This window comes from Apis florea, unplaced genomic scaffold (genome assembly GCF_048593485.1).
Source record: "Apis florea isolate Af1SG1 unplaced genomic scaffold, ASM4859348v1 contig_32_pilon, whole genome shotgun sequence".
In the NCBI taxonomy this organism is placed as follows: domain Eukaryota; kingdom Metazoa; phylum Arthropoda; class Insecta; order Hymenoptera; family Apidae; genus Apis; species Apis florea.
The window spans coordinates 832,613-853,644 of NW_028256733.1; the positions used below are offsets into that span (position 1 = coordinate 832,613).

At 43.1% G+C, this 21,032-nt stretch overlaps 1 protein-coding gene across 1 annotated transcript in view; it reads left to right on the plus strand.

The window, feature by feature from the left end:
* LOC100864419 (uncharacterized) overlaps positions 1–21,032 on the plus strand; it is a 48,306-nt gene that overhangs the window by 18,731 nt on the left and 8,543 nt on the right. Inside the window, exons 2-3 of the mRNA XM_086911479.1 lie at positions 17,286–18,113; positions 19,438–19,609. Of these exons, the coding sequence (XP_086767605.1) occupies positions 17,286–18,113; positions 19,438–19,609 (1,000 nt within the window). The remainder of the gene's footprint in view (positions 1–17,285; positions 18,114–19,437; positions 19,610–21,032) is intronic.

Consider the following 21,032-nt stretch of genomic DNA (forward strand, 5'->3'; position numbering starts at 1 on the left):
AGTTGCGCCACGTCATTGGCGCAAAAACGCGGCGGATGTGTCGCGTGTTTCCACGGCCACGTAATCGGACGGTAAGGTAAAAGAGCGGTCGAAGAAGAGCGGCACTGTTTAACGGCATCGTGCGTACGTAACGCCGCTTTGTTACGAGCCTACGAGTAATTTTACTTTCTGAAATGAAAAAAAAAAAAAGGGAGGGGATATCGCGAGACCCACCGTCGATCGATAAAGATTTCCTCCTTAAAGTGGTCGGGGGGGGGGGAGGGTTTAATATTCATGAGAACGGTCTTCTGGAGCTTGATCTTTTACCGATCGATGATAAAACCGGTCGATTCCCGACCAGAAGAGACCCTTGCCTCTTGCACCGCCGTGTTGCACTGACAATGACTCAGAGGACGAGGCTCGTTAAAGGCCCTTCTCGTACGTGTCCAATCCCCCCCGATTGGCATTAATTTGTCCGGTAAGAATAATTTTCTTACCGACACCGTTTCCAATATATTATTCGTATATTTTTCTCTCAATTGCCAATCAGGTATGCTTAGAAAAAGGAATTTAGAAAAATGCGAGCTCGCCCCTTGAAAATTGTGGACCAATTACTCGACGAGAATTCCAAAATTTGCTCGATGCCTCTAACAAGAAGGATACAAATTAGGGGAGGGGGAGGGGGCAGGCGAGAGTTTGTCGAGGCAGAATTCCACAAAGTTATTTCGCGTCGAGTGGTGGCGCGCGCCGTTTCGGACTCTCATTGTAGACAGTAGTACTTTTAATTGGACTTCCGAGAAGCGAAGTCGTCTTGTTGGCCAACCTTCTCCACGGGCCCACGGTAATTTGCCTCGCTTGCTCTTGCACCGTTCCACGGAACTTTTCACTTTCGGCCTCGCTCTTCGTTGCCTCCATCGTTGCTCCATTAAACCTTTGTGTTTTTAGGGGTTTTTCGTCGAAGAAGAAAGATTTAGTTGTCATGTGACGGGATCGATGGTTGAAGTTTGCCGTTGAAAGAGTTTGACGTTGCATCCGATCTTCGTAGTTAGCCAAGAAGAAAGAATTTTATCTCAAGTTTGCACTCGTTTGACGTCGTTTGATCGAGATCCTATCGCAAGCTTCGTGATAGATTTCGATCGAGTCGAGATCCTTGCCTCGAATATGCTTTCGTTTGCACTCGTTTGACGTGGTTTGACGTGGTTTGATCGAGATCCTATCGCAACTTTCGTGATAGATTTCGATCGAGTCGAGATCCTTGCCTCGAATCTGCTTTCGTTTGCACTCGTTTGACGTGGTTTGACGTGGTTTGATCGAGATCCTATCGCAAGCTTCGTGGTAGATTTCGATCGAGTCGAGATCCTTGCCTCGAATCTGCTTTCGTTTGCATTCGTTTGACGTGGTTTGACGTGGTTTGATCGAGATCCTATCGCAAGCTTCGCGGTAGATTTCGATCGAGTCGAGATCCTTGCCTCGAATCTGCTTTCGTTTGGTGTCGTTTGACGTGGTTTGACCGAGGTGGGTCTCGATGGAAAGGTACGAAAAGTGTTTCTAGAGGGGGAGGATGGGTTCTTAAGGATCTAATCTCTTAAAGACAAGGCAGATTATTCCGCCTTGTTCCGCTCGGCTCGAAAGAAGAGCCGAGTCCAAGAGAGAGTCGCGGTTGCCCCCTTTAATTTTCCCGCCGTCCAATTATCTTGGCTGCACGGCTGCCTCCCGTGGGTAATATCCATCAGGGTATACACACCGATCGAACGTTTCAACGACTCCTCCCTTGTCCCGACGAGGGGCCTTCTCGCCTCCTTTTCCCTTCCTCCTCCCCTCCGGTTAAATCAAGACGAATCTATTTTCCACAAACTCGCCCAAACCCCCTTTTTTATCTTCAATCAAAAAAAAAAATTTTCACGATCGATCGGAAAATCGATAGATTTTTTTTTTTTTTTTTTGGATTTTTCGTGTCAACCGAAAGAGAGATCTGTTGGAATATTCAAACGGTATGTTGTTTTGCATAATAAAAATCTACAATCTACGCCACAATATCAATAGCCGCAATCAAATCCAGTTTCACGAGGAGTCGCATTTCGAAATCGAAAATCATAAACCGATTCAAATTTTCCCATGCATCTTCTTCCAACCAGCTTCGAATTCTGAATAGGGGAGGGGGGGGGGACGGATCTGCACGAGGAAAAAAAAGGAAAAGAAAAGAACAAGAAACGATCAATGATCGGCCAGGTCCAGCCTATTAGCAAGAGAAAAGCGAGCAAAGTAGATTAGTCCATTGAATCGCGCTACAATACGAAATAATAACGTCTCTGATCGGCAAATGAAACGGAATAAGAGGATTGGTCGGTCATCCTTCGAACGAGATTGTCGACCGTAGGGGGTGGAACTTTAGGGGAGAAGAGGGAGAGGGGAGGGGAGGGTTGGCCGGCGAAACGAGACGAAAGAAGAAATAAGGAAGATTGCTTCCCTTTTTTCCCCTCTCCTCCCCTTTTTTATATTTCTCTCTCCCATCCACTTCCTCCTCCTGTGTGTGTGTGTGTGTCCTGCTGCCGGCTTGGCCATTGTCGCTGGCCCACCACCGGCGCGGAATGGCGGCCCATAATGCCCCTCGTTCGTCAGTTACCTTCTCTCTCTCTCTCTCTCTTTCTCTCTCTCGGTGAGCGTGATTAGCCGTGGCTTCCAGAGCGGAGAGAAACGCATTGAAACGCGCACAAACAACATGCCGCCTCGGCCACCGCCAATTATTATCGACGCGCTTTCAGGCCCAGCCAAGGCCCAGTGACCCTTAACCCACTTGCCCGTGATTTACGAGGCGCTTTCGGGCGCGATCCTCCTCTTTCGCCTCCTTTTTTTCTTCTTTCCTTCTTGCCTCGAGATCTGTGTTGATCTTTAAAGGATTTCTCGATCTGATAATAATAAGTTGGAATAGCTGGAATCGATCATGAATTGAAGAAAGAAAGAAAGAGAGAAATAATTATCGAGTTATTAATTATCTTATATTACAGGGAAATTATCCGAATGCTCGATTACTTTTACGAAGAAAATAATAATTTTCTTTATTCTTTGTAATATATTTTGTATATACATTTCCATATATTTCCAGTAGAGGAATTTTAACAGTTGCAAAAAACGAATTTCGTGAGCGAGGTTATACGAAGTTTTCGAAGTTTCTCGATCGAGGCGGAGGCGAAGTCGCTCGTCAATTTTTGCGGCGAAAATTGATCGAAAGAAGTACAACGTGCCCTACCGCCTGCTCCCGGCATGCTTGACAAAAAACCATAATCGTGTGCCGCAGGAGGAACCATCTGCGGGCTCGAAAATCATGATGCGGACCATGTGCCGCCTGCCAACGATACCCTTCCAACGCAAGGCCTCCATCGGTAACCTAGCTGCCCTCCTTCTCCTCTCCTCTCCACACCGTGCGCACCTATATACCGTGTATGTACCGTGGCGCAACCTCGATAGGTCAGTTTTCGAGTATACGTGTGTTGTGTATATTTTGTTTCGTTGTAATAATTACTGTGGAAGAATTTTGTTTATAGAATTAAGTAAGATAGTTTATTTGTCCAGTTTTAGTTTTATTTCGAGTGTACGTGTGTAAGATCGTATTTCGGGAAAATTTGTGGGAGAGGAGAGAATTCGAGTTAGAAGAATATGTTACATGTTCTTTCTATCATAATTCTTCTCCTTAACGTTTCCAACTTCTGTCTTCTCATATTCTTCGCACAATTTCAAATTCCAAATTTCTCTATTATTTTTATTTCGACATTAAACTTTCTTAAACGATGTTACGACGATCCTAACCTATACAATGCATAGTTAATCATCCGTGCATAATATAGAATTCCACTCGCACGCGTGTCACATATTATTTCTTCATTATAATTCTTCTCCTTAACGATTAATTGCAAACAAATTCCAATGATATTCCATATTCGAACGTTTTGCACGCAATTTCCTTCCAAACTCTTCTCCTCTCTATATTTTCTCCTATTAACTCCTCGATTAATCCCAAAAACGTTTCGACAATCATTGACTAATCGATCCTAACCTATACGATACGATCATCCAAGCATAATAAAGAAATGTTTCATGCACAATTTACAGAGCCGCCTACGATTCATCGTCGAAAAACAACGTTCGCATTGTCCCGTATCGACTTCAATAGCCTTGTTATTACACGCGACAGGTGGCGCCGCTTTCCTGCATCCTCGGCCATCGCAGATAAGCTTGACAAGCTTATCTAAGAGATTTCACGCGGCAGATAGAGCGTAGAAAGCGTAGAAAACGAGATAAGCCGTATACCTGGGATAGCGAAAAGTAGAATTGAAAATCGAAACGGCTGGCGCCTCCGTTTCCCTGATACTCGCTAATTAACCCATTCGCATCGTTTCTCGTTTAATTAGGGACGATGGAGACGCGTGCACGATATTCCTTCGGACTCGATTCGGCCAATTTAACGCGTGACACTGTGCGCACACTGTTTTAGATAGGAACGGTTGGATAGGAATCCCTTAATTGTACGAGTCAATCGTTCGGCCTAAAAGTGATAAGCTAAGACATTTTACGAGCTTGGAACGAGCGGGGTATTATAGGCTTCTCTCGGATCTGTTCTTTGGTCAAGGATTTGGTGCGGTATTTGGAGAATTCTTGGAATGGAATGTGGACAGGGTATACGATTGGTATATATACGAAATTGTTTTTGAATAAGGTTCTAGGGAGGAATTAACCTTCGTATCGAATGAAGGCGAAATTCTGAAGGAATTTTGTTACATGTTCTTTTATTATTTTTAGTATCGTATCCAACATGCTTGGATAAAACACTTTTATTTTAAAACACACTTGGACTGTATATTCGGATAAATGTTACCTTATCTTTCCCCAACGTTTTTTTTACATTTTTTATCGTAGAAATCGAGGAGATCTTTAATCGTCACTCGATCTTATCTACGAAAAAAAGGAGGGAGAAAAATATCGCTCGCACTCTTCGCCTTCGTAACTTGGCAAACTCGTAACAAGGTAGAATCACGACGAGACATAGTGTTCGTTAAAGTACACTCATAAATTATTACGTTACGATGAGCGAGTGGGAACAAGACTTTGACTAGTAGTACTAAGTAGTAAGAGTGAGAAATTGCCACCTGTTCTCGGTTCCTCGAATATATATATCTTCGATCATTGAACCTCCGAGTCTCTCTCTCTCTCCCCCTCTCTCTCTCTCTCTCATCTCGAGATAAAAATGTCGATTGCTGGTATTCGTACTCGTTCATTATGTCGCAACTTAGGAAGGAGGGCAGAGAGAAATTAATACACCGTGAACAGGGTACACGTACGAGGCCTATTGTTTCCTCGCGCCGAGGATTCTTTCGGTTTTTCTGGAAACTCATTGTCCAGAAGGAATCCTAACGAAACCTATTCATCTATTCAAGAAACGATAACAATAACTCTTTCCCCCCCCCCTCCCCCCCTCCTCTTTTTAATTTCTTTTCGCACGCGCGAAAGAAGATGGAGGCAGGGATTAAGGAAATCATCTAACGTAATGTTTCCTTATCGTGTGTCAAATTGGCGAACAATGCCGTCGAAGATTTCGTCGTCCTAATTCCTCCCCTAACGGAAGATGTTTTGTAATCCCGGCCCGAGGAAAATAAGCGGCCGCTATTTTTGTAGATAGGCTCCCAGGGAAAGGAACCACGTCGACTGTTCGGATTCCAATTCTTTTTCTTTTTTTCTCCTTTTTTTTCAAATGATAAAATTTTTCAGAAAAGATTTTTCACCGCGCAGTCTCGAAATTTCTTCAAGGATATATATATATATATACATATAAATTTGTTCGTTTCGGCGAGGAATATCACGCGAAGAGCGTCGTTCCCTCCTCGCCACCTGTTCTTTTTCGCTGTTCAACAATTGCTCCGTAATAACCAGCCACTCTCTTTCTTTCCTCCTTTCTTCCTTTCTTTCTCTCTTTTCCCCCCACTCTTTATCCCACCTATCGCTACGATACACACCGCGCCGCACCGTGGAAGCCTTACTCGCCTCCCTTAAACTCGAGAAGGGCCATGCGCGCATTAGTCTCGTTTCACGGCCTACCACCGTTCCTTCTCTTCAATTATTCACTCCTCTGTTCGCGCGCGTTAATATATCTGAACAGCACGAAGAAAAAGGAAAGGAAGAAAGAAATCTTCGATCCTCTCGTTTATTCTCTTCTTCGTTCGATTCCAAAAAATAGTATTAAAATAGTAGCCTAAAGAAAAAAAAACATCTTTCGAAATAATTCCAATCCCCCCTCTCGAGATAGCAAACCGACGTATCTCGTCGTATCCCTCCCCCCCCCCCCCCAAAATCGGCGCGAGGAGAGACGAGGCACGAACCAACACCACCCGGAAGCCTTATTATTCCGGCATACTCGCGCTACTCTCGAACGCTGCTCGAAGAACGAGATAACGACGAAAGAAGACAGACAGAGAGATGGAGAAAGAGAGAGAGAGAGAGAGAGAGGGAGAGCCGCCTCGATTTCGGGCCACGTTTCTTAGGCGATGGGCGCGTGCCCAGGCGCAAACGAGCGAGCGTTGCGAAAAACAGGTAATGGCGTTGAAGTGCATTCGGCAGCTGCGCGCCATGAATACCGTGCATGAATACCCTGCGCTGCGAGCGCACGAGGCGAGGAACATGTGCTGCGAGCCCATGTCTTCTTTTGGACCGGCGCGTGGAACGGGGTGGCCAGGCATCATCGTGATGGGTCCCTTTTCTGGGCCCCATCAAGTGGAAAAGATACGCTCTATCCGGCCTCGTGTCGTATTGTATTATATATCGAGAGAGAGAGAGGGGGGGGGGAGGGGTATCGAGAGGTCTACTACGTTTTTTATCTTCTTCATCGATCGAGCTTATATATATATATATATATATATATATATATACGTGTGCGCCGCTCGTGTTGTGTTATTACGCAGCACACGCCTCTCTGCGTCCATCTCTCTCCCTCTCTCTGGCTGCTCCTTGATTCTTGCTTCGTCTCGCTGCCGCCGCGCATCGGGAATTATTACACCAGAGCGTTTCACGGAGATGAAGTTTTTTTAGAGAGAGAGAGAAAGAGAGAGAGGAATAAGTAGTCGTTAAAGGAGATCGCGTTGTTATCGACTGCGACGATAACATTTCGGACATATTTTTTTAAATTCATCGTTGATATTTCTTTTCTTTTTTTTTTTTGAGGAGAAATATAATAATTTGGCGATTCGGGGCGAGAAGTTTCGAGCGTCGAGTTTGAAGTTTTGAATTTTTCCTTTTTTTCAATGAACGATAATCGTTCGTATTTCGTATCGCAATTATGGTGTAGCGATCCCTTCCTCGGTCGAGAGCTGTGTATTTCCTGCTTTTGTACTTGTGGCAAGCTCACGGAAACTTTCGAATACGGAGAGCCTCCTCGTTTAATTTCATTCGCCGCGGACACGCTTCAATTACGAGCCGTTCGTTGGCCCTCCTCCTCCTCCTCCTCCTCCTTCTTCTTCTTCTCTTTCTCCTCTCCCCCTCTACTCCCTTTTCGATGAATTCCGTTTCCTTGGATGTACCGGGTAACTCGAAAGTGCGCACGACTCGAGAAGAGAAGTAGAAAATTTTGCGTTTTTCGATGCTTTGTCGTTCAATTCTCCTTTTCAACGATTTTTTTCGTCTTCGTTTTTTTTTTTTTTTTTTTTTTTTTTGAAAAAGGAAACGAAAAATATCGAAAGCGAAGTACACACGAATTAGAAATTCGTAGATCGATTTCCGAGGCGAATATTATTTATTTTCCTCCCTCCCCCTTCTTTTATCGGATATTGGATTGGTGGTCGGTGGTCGGTGGGGTAGAACGGATCTTAATGGGAGGATAAATGCCCCTGCCCTGGTTCGTTAGCTGGTTTTTTCTTCTTTTTTTTTTATACCGTCGAGGCACGAACCCTCTCTCGACGTTCTTTTTTTCTTCTTTGTATCTCTCTAGTGGGCCACCTCGTTGATCTTCTTCCGGTGAAGAGGCGTGCAAAGTATCCTCTCCTCTTGAGGATAATCTTTCGTGATGTATATCGAGATTATCCTATCGTTAAACGGTCCTACACCCGTAATATAATATAACACGAGGGCACGCACCACGTTTCTTCTTCTTCTTCTTTTTTCTTCGAATTCGATTTCGATCCACATCGAAAAACGTCTCGAGAAAATCGAGACGATTCAGCCTCCTTTCCTTTCGATCGACGCGCCACCCTCTTCTACCTTTCCCACCGAGCTCCCACTTTATCCGAGCCGCCCTCGAGGAATACTACTACGTTCGATGCTCGTTGGTGGTCCAATTATTTATTACGAACGTACTTTTAATAATAATAAGAAGAAGAAGAAGAAGAAATTGGAAAGATTCTTCCATTGTTCCAGTTGCAAAAAAAAAAAAAAAAAAAAAAATTCGAAGAGAACAACCGGTTGAAAAAAAAGAGAAGAGTCGAGTCGAGTCGAGTCGAGTTTAATCGGTGCTCGTTAAAAGCGACACCCCGTCGGTCGTTCGTTCGGCGAGAATGTTCACACGGAAGCGGAGCTTCCATTCGAGACAATGGAGATCGGCCTTTGGCCACCGGCCCCCTTTTATCCTCGCCTCGTTTCTCGAGAGAAACGAATTAGCCTGGAGACGACGCGAGCCACGATCGATCTCTGATCCGTCCGCCATCTGGAACGGCTGTTCGATTCAAGTTTTCACGAAAGGGAAATCCAATTATTTCCCTTGGAATAAAATTCAATTTGCTTGAAATTTAATTCGACGAATTAAACCAACGATCGATCCAAAGATTTTTCTTTACAAATAACAGAAGGAAGAGAAATTTCGATTAGATAAAATTCGTTTGTTTCAAATTTAATCTCCTTTCGCAGTTTCTTCCTCGAGTGGAATTTCATTTGAACCATCAACGATCGATCCAAAGATTTTTCTTTACAAATAACAGAAGGAAGAGAAATTTCTTTGGCCGATGAGATTTCGTGGGGGCCGCAGCTGCCGTCTGTCAGGGCGGTCGTACTCCCCTCCTCCTCGACCACGCATGCAAATCATCCAAAGATCCCTCTCTCTCTCTCTCTCTCTCTCTCTCCTTGTGTTCGTCCTTGCGCGTCCGTGAATAATATAACAATGCAATAACGATCGACCGAGGGAGGGAAATTAAAAAGCGCTCGAAGATGAAAACCGATCTCTCGTTCTCAAAATTTCCAAATTTCCAACAGAAGAACTCTCTTCTGGAGAACGAAGGAGATGCGTATCATCATGTATAACGAATTTACGGACAAGCCTGTACACGAAATAATAATAATAATAATAATAATAATAATAAAGCGGGGAGGAGAAGAAATGAGTCTCTCTCTCTCTCTCTTCTCCTTGAGCGCCCCCTCCGGAGGAGGAGCGGAATTTTGAAAAACAGGTTATACAGAGGGAAGAAGGCGCGTGCCTGACGACGTGTCCCACGAGTTGGGCAGCTGCGACCGTCTGAATGGGACGTGCCCCACGAGAGCATGTGCGATCCACGCTTTTCTACATGGGGCATATGCGCTTGTATACATGCCCCCCCTCTCTCTCTCTCTCTCTCTCTCTCTCTCTCTCTGGTTGTACATTGTACAACCGGTGGCTCGAGCCAAATTTCGTCTACGAAAGATTATGTACGATATGTATATATATATATATATATGCTCGCTTCTCTTTCTCTTCTCCTCTCGCCCCCCCGCGACACGAGGAAGGAGAGGAGAGGTTTCTTATTAAGAGAAAAGTATATCTGTTTTTTTTTTTTAAAGAGGTGTCGTTTCTTTTTTTTTTTTTTTTTTTTTTTTCCATTATTGTGTGGGTCTATAGGTGGGGGTTGGGAGGGCAGATGGCATCGATCGGCGGGGGAGAAGGATTCGAGAAATCCTTTTCTCGATTTTCGAAAAGATTATTTTAAATTTCATATAGGTTTTTTTTTTTTTTTTTTTTTTTTAATTTGAACGAGCCATCGTTTTAATGTTGTTGTCTTGTTGCCTGTGTTGAAGCTGAGCTCTTGGATTGGGTTATAAATCGAAACTTTTCGAAGAAATTAGTCGTTGCTTAATAATCGATACTTCAGAATGTAATAGAAGAATCGTGCTTCATTGTTGCAGAACGTAACTTTATTGTATAACTTAAACTTTCGTCGAAATTAAACGAATGAAGTTTTCTCTCCGTTCTCTCTTCGCCCTTTTCGAGGGTCGATCTTCGTCACGGCCGAGCTAAAAAAATTGAAATACTTTTCGAATGGAGCGAAAATTTTTAATAATTGAAATTACGAATAATAACTCGCTCTTTCGACTTTTAACCCTCCCATACCTTGAACCATAGAACGGCTCATTGAGTTCGCTCCAACATCCACTCTCGAAATCCGACAACAACCCAATCAAAATTCGAATCTCCAAGAGTATTCTCTGTAGAAAGTGATTATTCCACACGATACGGATCTACCTTCGATTTCATCCTCCCCTCATTTTTTTTTTTTTTTTTCCTTTATATCAATCAAAATAATCTCGATCCGTGGAACAAAAGTTTCGTTTGAATTTCATTTCTGAACTCTTTTAGAACTCCGATTAGAAGGACGAACTTCTGCTTAGTTCAGCTGGCCTCTCTCTCTTGGCTGGAAATTAAATCGTACGTGATGGACGCTCGATCCTCCTCCTCCTCCGCAAGAAGGCCCTTTTCTCGAGGTTTTCACGCAACGGAATTACGAATTTCCGTGTTTAAACGAGGCGCAGCTGATACCAGACCGATCCCCGGAAGGACCAGGAAGAGGGAGGGAGGATCGTCTCTCCCTCGTCTCTCCCTCGTCTCTCCCTCGTCTCTCCCTCGTCTCTCCCTCGTCCATCTCACCGCTGCTGGCTGCAGCTTTTAAGCGACACGTGACCAGACACGCCCAAAATTTTTGGTATAATTCGAGAATCGAGTGTCGATTCCTGTCTCTCGATACGTATATATATATATACTTTAAGTAGGGGCTCCAAGGGGGTTGGCCCTTCTTCCTCGATTCGAGCGCCTCTTTCCTCTCTCCCCTCTCTGAAATTTTGAACCGGAGAATCGAGCTTTTTGCGATTCTTTATTTCGTAATCTTTTCGAGTAAGATTAACGAGATTGATAAGAGTATTGATACGTGGATCTAGGTTTCTTCTTTATTCTTTTAATTTTTGTAAGACGCAAAAAGTATTTTATTATTCGTCATCTAAACCGACGAGTTTCTCTTTCTCTTGATTTTAAAAAATTAAATTCGAAAGCTAAAATTTCCAAGTCTTTATATACAACTTCATATACAATTCATGTATTCGTTTTTTAAAAAAATTAAATTCACCAACTGGAAAAGTTTTTAGCTCCTTCTCTAGCAATTGCAATTGCAAACATTGGATTTTGCCTTATAAACGAGTCTACTCCTTATATAATTTATACATATATTCATATATATATTCATTTTTAAAAGATTAAACTCGAAGCCGTTTGGAAGAAGCGAGTTCAATAAAATTTCCCTTCTAAGCAATCGTGAAGATTGGAGCCTACTTGTACGCGTATCGTGTCGCGTTCGAAGGTATCGGTTCCACGAAAAGCGTATAAATAGAACGTATAGGTGGAATATCGATTACGTAAGCCGCAGGTTGCAAGAGTAATCACGAATCTTTTTCTTTCTCATAATGGCGCGTTTACACGAAGCAAAAAGAAATCAACGTGGTGGACGATTTTCGTGGGGCGAGAAAATAAAAGGTGATGGAATCGAAATCATTGGATCGAAGGAATTGAAAGCTAGGCAAACTCGTATGGAAGAATCGGGATACTGTTAACGATATGCGATTGTTTCAATTTAATCTGACTTGGCGAAATTGTAAAAAATTAGGAAAACAGAAAATTGTCATCGATAAAAAAGGAAAAAGAAAAAAAAAAAATTGTCCCACGACCTTGAGAATCTTTAAGGTCGTGGGCCTGCCGATAATAAAAAAGCTTTTGGAGGCGCCTCCTCGAATAATCGGAGGCGTTGACGGATCGCAGACCACGAATTCGTCGCGTTTATTGACACTTGGCGCCTTGCCGAATAAATCGAGTTTTCTCCCTCTCTTCGAATTCTCTTCCTCTTTATTTCGTTATTTATTTTCTTCCACTGTGAATCGGGAGTAATAATAATAACAATAGAAATTTAAGCAAGAGTCGGGCGCGAATAATTTCGAGTTTCTCGTGAGAAATCACTTTTTTAAAACCTAGCTCAACCTAGTTCCGTTCCAATAAGCGTTCAACAGCTCGCTCGCACGTACACCGATGTTATCAGCTATCCGATAAGATTGCGCGCACCAAGATTGTGGCGGTAAATCAAGCGCTGTATCAACAATTAGTTGCAGTTTAGTTGAGTTCTGGAAAAGAAAAAAAAAAGATAGGAAACGAGATCTAGTTGCGAATGTGGAGGAGTGACGAGATGACAAATGTCGCCGGATGGATGGAAACGCGTTGCTCACGGTTCGCGTCCTTTGCGGCCGTTCAAGTCACTAATTGCCTTCCTCGAGACTCGATATTTTGCCGAGAAAGATCTCGGTATTTTTTACTTTTTTAGATTTCCAGAAGAGCTCCGCTTTTTCCCCCTCTGTTCGTAAATTTTAAATTTTCCCGCCAAAATGGGAATTGGCTGCAACGCACGAATTCCAGTTCGATATTATTCGTCGAGAAAGATTTTTTGAAATTGTGGAGAGATTGGAACTTTTCTTTTCTTTTTATACTTCTTAAATTCCGTTCGTTAATTTTAAATTTTCGCGCCTTTTTTTCGTTTCGATCTGAGTTCGTCTTTTAACAATTGATCGATGATTAGGAACGGAATGTAAGAATTAAGCAACTTTTGTTGCAACATAGATTGGAAATTTTCTAAGATACGTTTTGCAATCAATTCACATTTTCAATTCGCTGTAAAAAAAAAAAAAAAAAAAAAAAAAAAGAAGGAGATAACGTTTTCGTCAGGTTTATTATCTCGTTGGAAACAATAATGAAATTCTTTGGTAAAACTGGTGAGAGGTGAGAGACAACACTGTGTGTTGCATCGTGGCCGATGACTTAAGGCATCGGCCCACGTGGTCTGCTCTTGATAATTGATCATTTCCCTCCGTCGACGCGGCGTTAAACGGCTTATGCCCTCGCGTCGAGATCTCGTTCTCAGCGCGAGAATCGCGAACCGCCTTGAATTTAGGTTATTTTCTAATTGCACGCACTTTACCGTAACTTCCGGCCTCTCCTCGCACGCTCCTCTCCACGCTCGCTGCGCCTTTTTCTCCATCGTTTCTTTTCCTTTTTTTTTTTTTTTTTTTTTCTCTCTCTCGACAAGATTCACCTAGAGCGCATCCGTTCTCGATAAATTTACACCTCGTTCTCGTCCTCGACAGGATTCCTCGTCGTTTTTCCGTCGTTGAATAATTATTTCTAACCTATCTTTCGTTACACGGGATTTTTTAATTGGAAAGTGTTTGCAACCTAACCTAACTTAATCTAGGAAATGTAATTCTGTGTATATATCTTTTCGTGTTTTAGTCCTCGATCCTTTTAGAGATTTAATTGAAAAGTATTTGTAAAACCTAACCTAACTTAATCTAGGAAAATATAATTTCGTGTATATATATATATATATATATATATATTTTCATGCTTTAGTTCTCGATTCTTTTCCATTGTTGAATAATTATTTCTATCTTTCGTGACAAGTTTTTTTACACGATTTAAATTTGGAAGTATTTGTAACCTAACCTAACTTAATCTAGGAAAATATAATTTCGTGTATATATATATATATATTTTCATGCTTTAGTTCTCGATTCTTTTCCATTGTTGAATAATTATTTCTATCTTTCGTGACAAGTTTTTTTACACGATCTAAATTTGGAAGGTATTTGTAACCTAACCTAACTTAATCTAGGAAAATATAATTTCGTGTATATATATATATATATTTTCATGTTTTAGTTCTCGATTCTTTTCCATTGTTGAATAATTATTTCTAACCTATCTTTCGTGACAAGTTTTTTTACACGATCTAAATTTGGAAGGTATTTGTAACCTAACCTAAAAAATATACTTTTCTGTGCACATATATTCATATTTAAATCCTCGATAGAGATTTTTTTCTTTAGAAATCGAATCGAATATAATGTTCACAATAGAAAAAACTAACAATTGACGACGAAGCGTGTTGTATCCCTTTAAAATCATTCTTCGTTAACAACGAAAGCTTTGTCCTGTTCAACAAACGAACGATTCCTCCACTTTCGTTTCGATATTATAAGACATTGTTTCTTGCAGATCGTCTTTTTTCACTTCGATCGACAATAGACAATCTTCCTCTTCATCCTCTCCTACTGTATATTCGACTGTACAGAATCCGTACGAAAATTAAAATTCGTTCTAGCAAATCCCGTTTCGACACACCTTCGAAATTTTTCCACGCATCCTTTCCACAAGAGTCGAGAACCTCTCCAACTTCTTCCTCCATTATCCCATCCAACTTCATCTTCAAAACTTGAGCTCTAGAAAAGACAAAGGCACGCCTATGGCGCTGAACTCGTTTTGCCTCGTTTCATAGAAATCCCCCTTTCTCTCGAGATCGACACCATTCCTCTTCTCTTCGTCCACCATTCTTCCTCCTCTTCCACGACGATTGACGTCACCAATCGCTTGACGCAAGGTGGCAGCCCCGCGCCTAGAATGTTAATCGAACGAGAATCGTCCGGAAAGAAAATTCCACTCGCGATAATTTTCAACACGGCCATTCCGTCCAATGAATCACAACGTCAACCCCTACCTTCTTCTTCCTTCTTCTTCTCTCTCCCTTCAATCCTCCACACGATTTCGCGATGTACACACGAGCCTCGTGTATATGCATTTTTTAAGAGAGTCAGCTCAGAGTTTGTTAACTCGTTGTTGAAATCGAGACACGAGTGTTAGTTAGTGGGACGAGGTCGTCGCGATGTGTCTTCTGAAAAAACGATTCCGGCATCGAGATCGTATCGACGCTTGGATTGATCGGTTCGTTAATGAATAAATCGGTTGATAAAGCGTTGCAAACAGGATTTTTCTTTTTTCCTTTTTTTTTTCGAGGAGGAGGAGGAAATCCAGATACGAATCGAGAAGTTTCTGCGAAATTTTTTCTCTTTTTTTCGAAGGAGGAGGAAGAGGAAATCGAAGTTTTTCGAAATTTTTTCTTTTTTTCGAAGGAGGAGGAGGAGGAGAAGTTTTTCGAAATTTTTTCTTTTTTTCGAAGGAGGAGGAGGAGGAAATCGAAGTTTCTCGAAATTTTTTCTTTTTTTCGAAGGAGGAGGAGGAGGAAATCGAAGTTTTTCGAAATTTTTTCTTTTTTTCGAAGGAGGAGGAGGAGGAGGAAATCGAGATACGGAGAAGTTTTTGCGAAATTTTTCCTCGTCTCTTTAGAGTTTAATTTTAAAAGAATTATTTGTTGGAGAGAGAGAGAAGGAGAGAGGGAGGAATAGAATTAAACTGTCATATTTGTCGGAGAGAAAGAGAGAGAGAGAGAGAGAGAGAGAGGAATAAAATTTGGATATGGAAAATGGGGCGAAAAACGGAAACGAAAGGGAGATTGGGAACCTGATCCCGATCGATGGCGGGTATGCAAGGGGCAGATGTGGTTTTTAAAAGGGGGCCCGAACGCGGAAAACAATTTCTTCTCGTGGCAAATATTTTACCTCGAAACAGGGCAGAAACACAATGGCAGAAACCTTCTGTGTATCGGCACAATGGTTTTTAACGAGCCTTGCACAAAAGTGTATACGAAAATGTTCGTGCGCGGTATCTGAAAAATATTTACACTTGCGTATATTTTCGTTTTTAACTCGTTTTGAAAAAAAAGGTATGGGACAAATATTGAGATTAATATTAAGAAACTTTTCATTTTTTCAGATTCAATTGATATTCTCGTTAAGAGAAAAGATTATCAAATTTGATATTGTTTCGTTAATTATTGAAACAACAATTTGAAATTCGTCTCAAATATAAACGGATTATAAATTTGAATTATTTTATTGAATTACAATTTCAAATATTATTATTACCATTATTATTATTATCCACGCGAGAAGGAAATTAGATAAGTTCGAAACGAGAGGGGGCTTTCGAATTTTTTTCTTTCTTTTCCATACGAAAAAAAAAAAAAGAAAAGAAAAGAAAAAAGTCCAAGATATTAATTCGAAGAAGATCGGATCGCGTGCAAGCGGGATATTAAATCGACGATATTAATCGTATTATACGTATACGGCGTATAAATTCGGTGTTTCGATGCGTCAGTATCGTTGCCCACGCCACGAGAAGGATTGACCTTAACCGGTGCTCGTGATAATCCCCGATAAGGGGAATCTAGGCCGAAAAGATTTATTCGCAAACCGAAACTACGCCCCTCCTCCTCTCGATAAATTTCAGGAACCGCAATCTAGAACTGTGAACTCTTCGTTCGTTCGTTAATCGACCCTTCTCCCCTCCCTCCCTCCCTCTTTTTTTTCCGTCAAAAGGAACACGATTATACGTGTTAAAAATCTACGGTACAAACGACGTGATAGATTTTACACCTCTTTCCTCTTATCGATATACACAATTCATATAGAATATATGTCATATATATAATTTTTGTCAGAGAAATACGATTATTCTTCTAGGATATATCCCTAGAGATAGACAATTCATGACAAAATGACGATTAACTTTCCCAAATGTATTCTTCCACTTCTTGTCAAGAGGCAACATCTCACCAATCTTATATATATATATATATCTTATACAACTTTCTGTATATCGGCATTAAGATAATTAACGAAAAAAGAAAACGTAAGAAAATTAATCCTCCTCCCCCCCCCCCTCCCTCTTTTTCTCAGAGGGATCGTACGATGTCCCACGATATAATTCTATTTAAAAGAACGCGACGAACATTGAAATGAAAATTAACCGTAGGGAATCGCGTTATCTATAAATAAAAATTCCCAAACCAACGTAGGATTAATTAACCTTGCTAAATGTAATAATTATATCCCCCTTTCTTTCATAGGAGACGTGATGAAATCACAGAAAAAGAAAATTAACCCCGATCTACTTAGCCACCTCACTTATTAATATAAAAAGGGGAAAAGCCGTTTCTCCCCTTTTAATTTTCTTTAAGCCTGGCAAAAGCCCGGAAAATTCACCACTCCCCGCGCGCGCATTATCCGAAGTGGAGGGCGCGCGTGGGTCAGCCGGCGTAGATGAAGCGGAGAGCCGGGGCGAGATAGAACAGAGTGTAAACGGGCGGTCGGATATTTGGTTACAGGGAGGCGGCGGCACGTGCGGCGGAGCTGCGGGCCAGGTGGCGGAGCCCGTGCCGTTGAGGAAACGGGGGAGCAAGCGGGCGGCCACGTGGAAGGAGGGGGGGGGCCTGGCGAGGGCGGGAGGGGATGCGAGGCGGAGGTAGGGAGCAGCAGCGTGGAGGTTAGTTGCTCACCGGTGGCGGATGGCGAGGTGTGCTGCGCCGACATCAACCGCCACCGTCGTCCTCGTCGCCTCCACCGCGCCACCGTGCACCACCTCCGCTGCACCACCCGTCGTCAGCAAGGGGAACGGCGAAAGGATCGAGGACGATGGCCGGGGGAACGAGCGGGTGGCGTGGACGACGATGAGGCCGCGTGCAAGGCTGCCACCCCCCCTCGCAGAGAGATCCATCGCGTTCGGGGGAGCCGTTTGCACCACCACTACCACCACCACCACCACCGCCACCACAACCACCACCACAACCACCACCACAACCATCACCACCGCAGCAACAACGGCCACAACCATCGTCAACGCCGCCGCCGTCAGCACCACCATCTCCGCCACCATCGTAATTGCCGCCATCACCACCACTACTACCACCACCACCACAACCACCACCGCAACCACCACCATCGTCGCCATCCCCCCCGCCGCCCGCGGGACGACGACACACCCCCCCGCGGGAAACGGGACGAGGAGCGCAGGGAGCCCGCCCTCCTCGACGAAGCGGCGGATGGTACCGACGGCAACAAACCTGCCACCGTCACTGCCATGACGAGGGGATGCAGGATCCCGCCCTACCTCGCCACGCTGCTCATCCTCTCTTACACCCTGTTCGGTATAGCAGGTCAGTGGAAACTCACCTTTCTTTCTTTCTTTCTTTCTTTCTTAATAATTCGAGGCGGTGTGATAAGTAAGAGAGGTGGATTGGAAATTTTTTGATGGATGCGAGGAAATTCTTGTTTCTTTCCTCTCCCTCTCTCTCTCCCTCTCCCTCTCCCCTCGTTAAATTAACGTGTTTCGGCGCACAGGTATTTAAACGGGGGGGGGGGGGGGGGTCATCTGGCGAAAATTATGTGACAGGTGACAGATAGAGACGGCGGGCGGCGGATGCAACGTGGGGCTGGCTGGCTCGTGGCTGGCCTTGGCCGCCCTCGTTCCTCGCGTTCCTTTCGCCTGCTTGCGGGAAAAAAAAGGGCATCGATTTGGGCATGGGAAAATGGCCAAGAATCGCGGAGGATCCTGCGTCGTCCTGCCTTTCGAGACAAGGAAGTGATGCTCGATCGTTGCGCCGTGATCGACACGACGCGAACAGGCCTCCTTTCTTTGCAATCAATCAAATGTTCGTATCGCCGATGTTGAACGACCGAGGACGTGAAAAAAAACCGGGCGTTGTCGAGGCAACGTTTGTCGAAGAAAGGAGAAGGAACCACATTCGATCGCGAATTAATAGCATTGGAGTCAAAAACGTCGACGAAGACGATGGGACACGAGTGCGGTTTTCGAGGGTTCGAAGAAAGGAGGGGGGAGAGAGGGGGAGAGAGAGAGAGAGGATGTACAGGCACGAGCACTTAGGCGAGCCCTAAAAATACGAGGCCGCCCTTTGTGTTTGCCAAACCTGGAAGCCTTTGGAATTTCTAAAGCGTCCATTCGACAATTCACCTCTCCCTTGTACCCTTCTCGGTTAATGGGATAAACGATGCTTGGCCTTTGGTCGTTACACAACTTAATCGAGCCCGAGCTTTTATCGATCCGCCATAATGATAGCGGGACAATGGATCCTTTCACGATTCCACGATTTTTCTTCACCACCGGTGAATTTCACTTTGTTGGGGGGGGGGGGGGGGGAGGGGGCCAACAATCCAAATATTTGACGGAAAGAAATATGTATATCCAATCTCGAATTTTTATTCTCGAATTCTTTCATAGCACACACACACACACACACACACACACACACACACACACACACACACACACACACACACACACACACACACACACACACACACACACACACACACACACACGTATATATTTATGAGAGGAGATTTTTTCAAAAAGTAAGGAGGAGAGAAAGGGAAGAAAATTTTTGGAAAACTTTTCGTAAGAAGGATGATATTGAATGTGAATCAAACGATTATTGTTAACTGTATTTCTGTTGTTGACAGACGCCTGTTCATCGCGGTCGACGCCGAAACCGCGGCCACCGACGCCGACGCCTCGACCGAATATCACATTCCACATGTACACGTGTCCACCGGATTACGCGGAGTACTACTGCTTGAACGGTGCCACATGTTTCACTGTCAAAATCGTCGATTCCCTCCTTTACAATTGCTTGTGAGTACAACGACACAGATAATTTTTCTTTCTTTTTTTTACTCTTCCTCCGTTGCGCGCAGGAAGAGAGAGAGAGAGAGAGAGACTTCTTGGCACTTCTTCTTCTTGGAAGACGATAGGCGTGCAAGGTATCAGGTGTTTCGCGATACCGTGCCTAGTTTATATCACGTTCCACCGGTGTATTTACTGTTACCTTTGGAGAATCGAGTTGTTACAATTTATCCCGACTATCGTATTCCAAAAATTGGATTTTCTGTGAAAATAAAATTTCAAAAGCAAAGAATATTCGTATACACGAACGAACGAAACGTAATGTGTAAAAAATGAAGAAACGCCAGAATTTTTCTTATAATTAACTATGGACGATGGATACGTTAATGCTGTCGATCTGTGCTTTCTCTCTCTCTCTCTCTCTCTCTCTCTCTCTCTCTCTCTCTCTCTCTCTCCCCCGAGGTAGAATCACCGCATAGCAAAATACCTTTCACTATCAAATCTGCTATTAACCTTTCGTACATTCTACAACATTCCTCGAGACCTTTTCGAGAAAGAACCACGCACGATTTTCACTTCGAAATATAGCCGCATGATCGAAGATCACGCGGGCTCGGATGAGAATGTATCGTACGAGTATGATGTATGACACGAGGTTAATAAATTTCACGCGGTAAATATTATTATGCGTATCGTAATTATTTTTATTTTCTATTTGCTTATTTAGTCTTAAGGGAGAAAAAAAAAAAAAAAAAATGACCTTTTAAAGTAACAAGTTAAAAAAGTTACTTCAACTAAGTAAGAGAATTAAAACAGAAGAAAAGAAAAAAAAAATTCAAGGAATTCAAACAAAACGGCAAATTCTAACCTCGTTACATTTCCTCCGTGTACACCTCTTAACATATTTTCCGACCGATAATCATCGATCGTCAACCCCTGTAATCAACCTTACTCCTTCTCAAATACCTTCTCTGCCTACCTGTTCCCGAGATTACTCACGTTCGAACCAATTGCACGACCGTGGTAATAGAGAATGATTTACGACCGTGTAACGCCACTGTCCATTTATTTCCACTTCCCTTCGATTATGCCCCTGCCCCAACCTATTTTCCACGAACGTTTTGCCTTTTCACGGGATAACACGGAAATTCACTTTACCAACGCTCGATCAAGATTTCGTCGGCGATTATCGATCGATCCGCAAACACGGCTCGCGCATAAAAAAAAAAAAAAAAGAAAAAAAGGGAAAAGAACAAGGTCTCGTACACGGGTTTCGTGATCGTTCAGAGAGGACGTGGAACGACGTGGGTATATAGGTTTCCAAGAAGAAACGAAACTATCTCACGGTGGGAAGGATTGCGACACGACTGGTATCACGCGTGGAATTTCAGCTTTGGAAGACGCTTTGGAATATTACGTAATGAGACACACC